The sequence below is a fragment of the Sinocyclocheilus rhinocerous genome, unplaced genomic scaffold (genome assembly GCF_001515625.1).
Source record: "Sinocyclocheilus rhinocerous isolate Xijiao unplaced genomic scaffold, SAMN03320098_v1.1 scaffold5890, whole genome shotgun sequence".
NCBI classification, from domain to species: Eukaryota; Metazoa; Chordata; class Actinopteri; order Cypriniformes; family Cyprinidae; genus Sinocyclocheilus; species Sinocyclocheilus rhinocerous.
This window is the reverse complement of record NW_015642844.1, coordinates 54495-56335: the sequence shown is the minus strand read 5'-3', so window position 1 is coordinate 56335 and position 1841 is coordinate 54495. Positions and strand designations below refer to the sequence as shown.

Here is a 1841-nt window from a genome sequence, read left to right as displayed (position 1 = left end):
GAAAACGAAGCGTTTGAGAGAGGCGGGGCATAGAGGACCTACAATAATGTACAGTATTTGAAACATAATGTGTTTTTTGAACATTAAAGCATGTCAACATATTCTGTTACACCAAATACACAAAATAATGATCTTTAAAATAGCATCATATGACCCCTTTAAATATGTGTGTATATAAGCATATCTTAAAATAAACGTTTTTGTATATAATCAATCAATTACAATTTTAATTGTATAAATATTCAGCACAACGGTGCAGCTGCTGGTGTCAGATGATCAGGCTGTGTGAAACTCATTCATGAGTTGTTCAGTCTGAATGGATGCATGCCTGAATAGGTGTGATATTCAGGAAACACTCGTTATGAAAGCTGCGAGCTGTGTTTCTGTGTCTGAGTGAATCCACCGCTCCTTCTTTCAGGAGATCATGACGCGTGTGGACGTCACACAGATCACGTGTGTTCAGACTGTGTCCGAATGTCACTCTGAGGTGAACCAGACTCATTCAAACACTTCATTTAAATAATTTCCATCAGATAAATAAATGAATACAATAAATGATGTCCATCAGATCAGACACTAACGATGATTGACCTGAGCTGTCATCAGTGTGTGCTTCTGCATCAGTGTTTGTTAGTAATCGTGTTGGTTAAACCGCAGTCAGACAGACGTCACCGACTCTCGGTCTGTTCTATTATGTTTATGTATTAAATAAACATTACATGTTATAAATTTAATTTGAATGGTTTTATATCCAGCTGAAGGCGACTGAGAGTCAGAGGACCACAGACGTCACCGGCACTCAGACGGAGGTACTGACAGTCTGTTTTATTAAGTTTTATGTATTAAAGATACATTATATGTTATTATTACTTTATTGACTATTATTATTATTAGCTTTATCTGCTGTTCATCATCGTGGACTCTGTTTGTGAATGTTCATAGTTCATCTGTAAGATGTGTAGTATTCTGTGTCCTCGTGTGTGTGTGTGTGTGTGTGTGTGTGTTTTGCTTCAATAGAGGAAGAATACCAACGGCAGGAAGAAGCTGGTGAACGGTGTGTGCTCGTGTGTTCCTGAAACATTAGAGATTCTACACGCTAAACACGCCTCACAGCTGAACAGTGAGGTGAGACGAGATCGTCAGAGCCACACATCATTCATAAATAAAGGTCATCAGCAGGGTTTCTGCCGGTCTTAAATTAAAACAGATAGAAAATAGACAAGCTAAAATAAATGTCCCAGCATGAAGTGTTGCCAAATGAGTCTCTTCCTCAGTGTTTCTGTCTTGTTTTCCAGTACAAATGTCTAAAGATTCTTAAATCAAGGTGCATTTACTGGAGATGCAAAATGATTTGAAGTCTTGTTTTCTGAGAGATGTATAAAAATTAAGTGACTTCATGCTTAAAACAAGAACAAATATCTGTCAATGGGGAATGAATTAACTTGATTTTTAATTTGCACCCATTGGCAGATATTTGTGCTTGTTTAAATTGTAAACGAACTACGTTTTGATCAATTACTCAGTACATTTTTAGACATTTGCATTGGAAAACAAGACAGAATGTCAGTTTTTTGCTGTGTGTGTGTCTGTGTGTGTGTCTGTGTGTGTGTGTGTGTCTGTGTGTGTGTCTGTATGAGTGTGTGTGTGTGTGTGTCTGTGTGTGTGTGTGTGTGTGTGTGTTCAGCTGCTGTACCGTGAGGATGGACGCAGGGATCTGTGTGTCAATCTGTACTCACTGATGCCCGACACACCAGACACGGAGTTCGCTAGAGAGATGAGCGATCTTCAGAGTGAGGTACGACACGCCACAAACACGCTCAGACACACACACACACACACAC

At 39.1% G+C, this 1841-nt stretch overlaps 1 protein-coding gene across 1 annotated transcript in view; it reads left to right on the top strand.

Moving 5' to 3' along the window:
- The window catches only part of LOC107756856 (nebulin), a 27328-nt gene that overhangs the window by 774 nt on the left and 24713 nt on the right, over positions 1–1841 (top strand). The window contains exons 2-5 of the mRNA XM_016574164.1: positions 419–487; positions 756–809; positions 1018–1125; positions 1685–1795. Of these exons, the coding sequence (XP_016429650.1) occupies positions 419–487; positions 756–809; positions 1018–1125; positions 1685–1795 (342 nt within the window). The remainder of the gene's footprint in view (positions 1–418; positions 488–755; positions 810–1017; positions 1126–1684; positions 1796–1841) is intronic.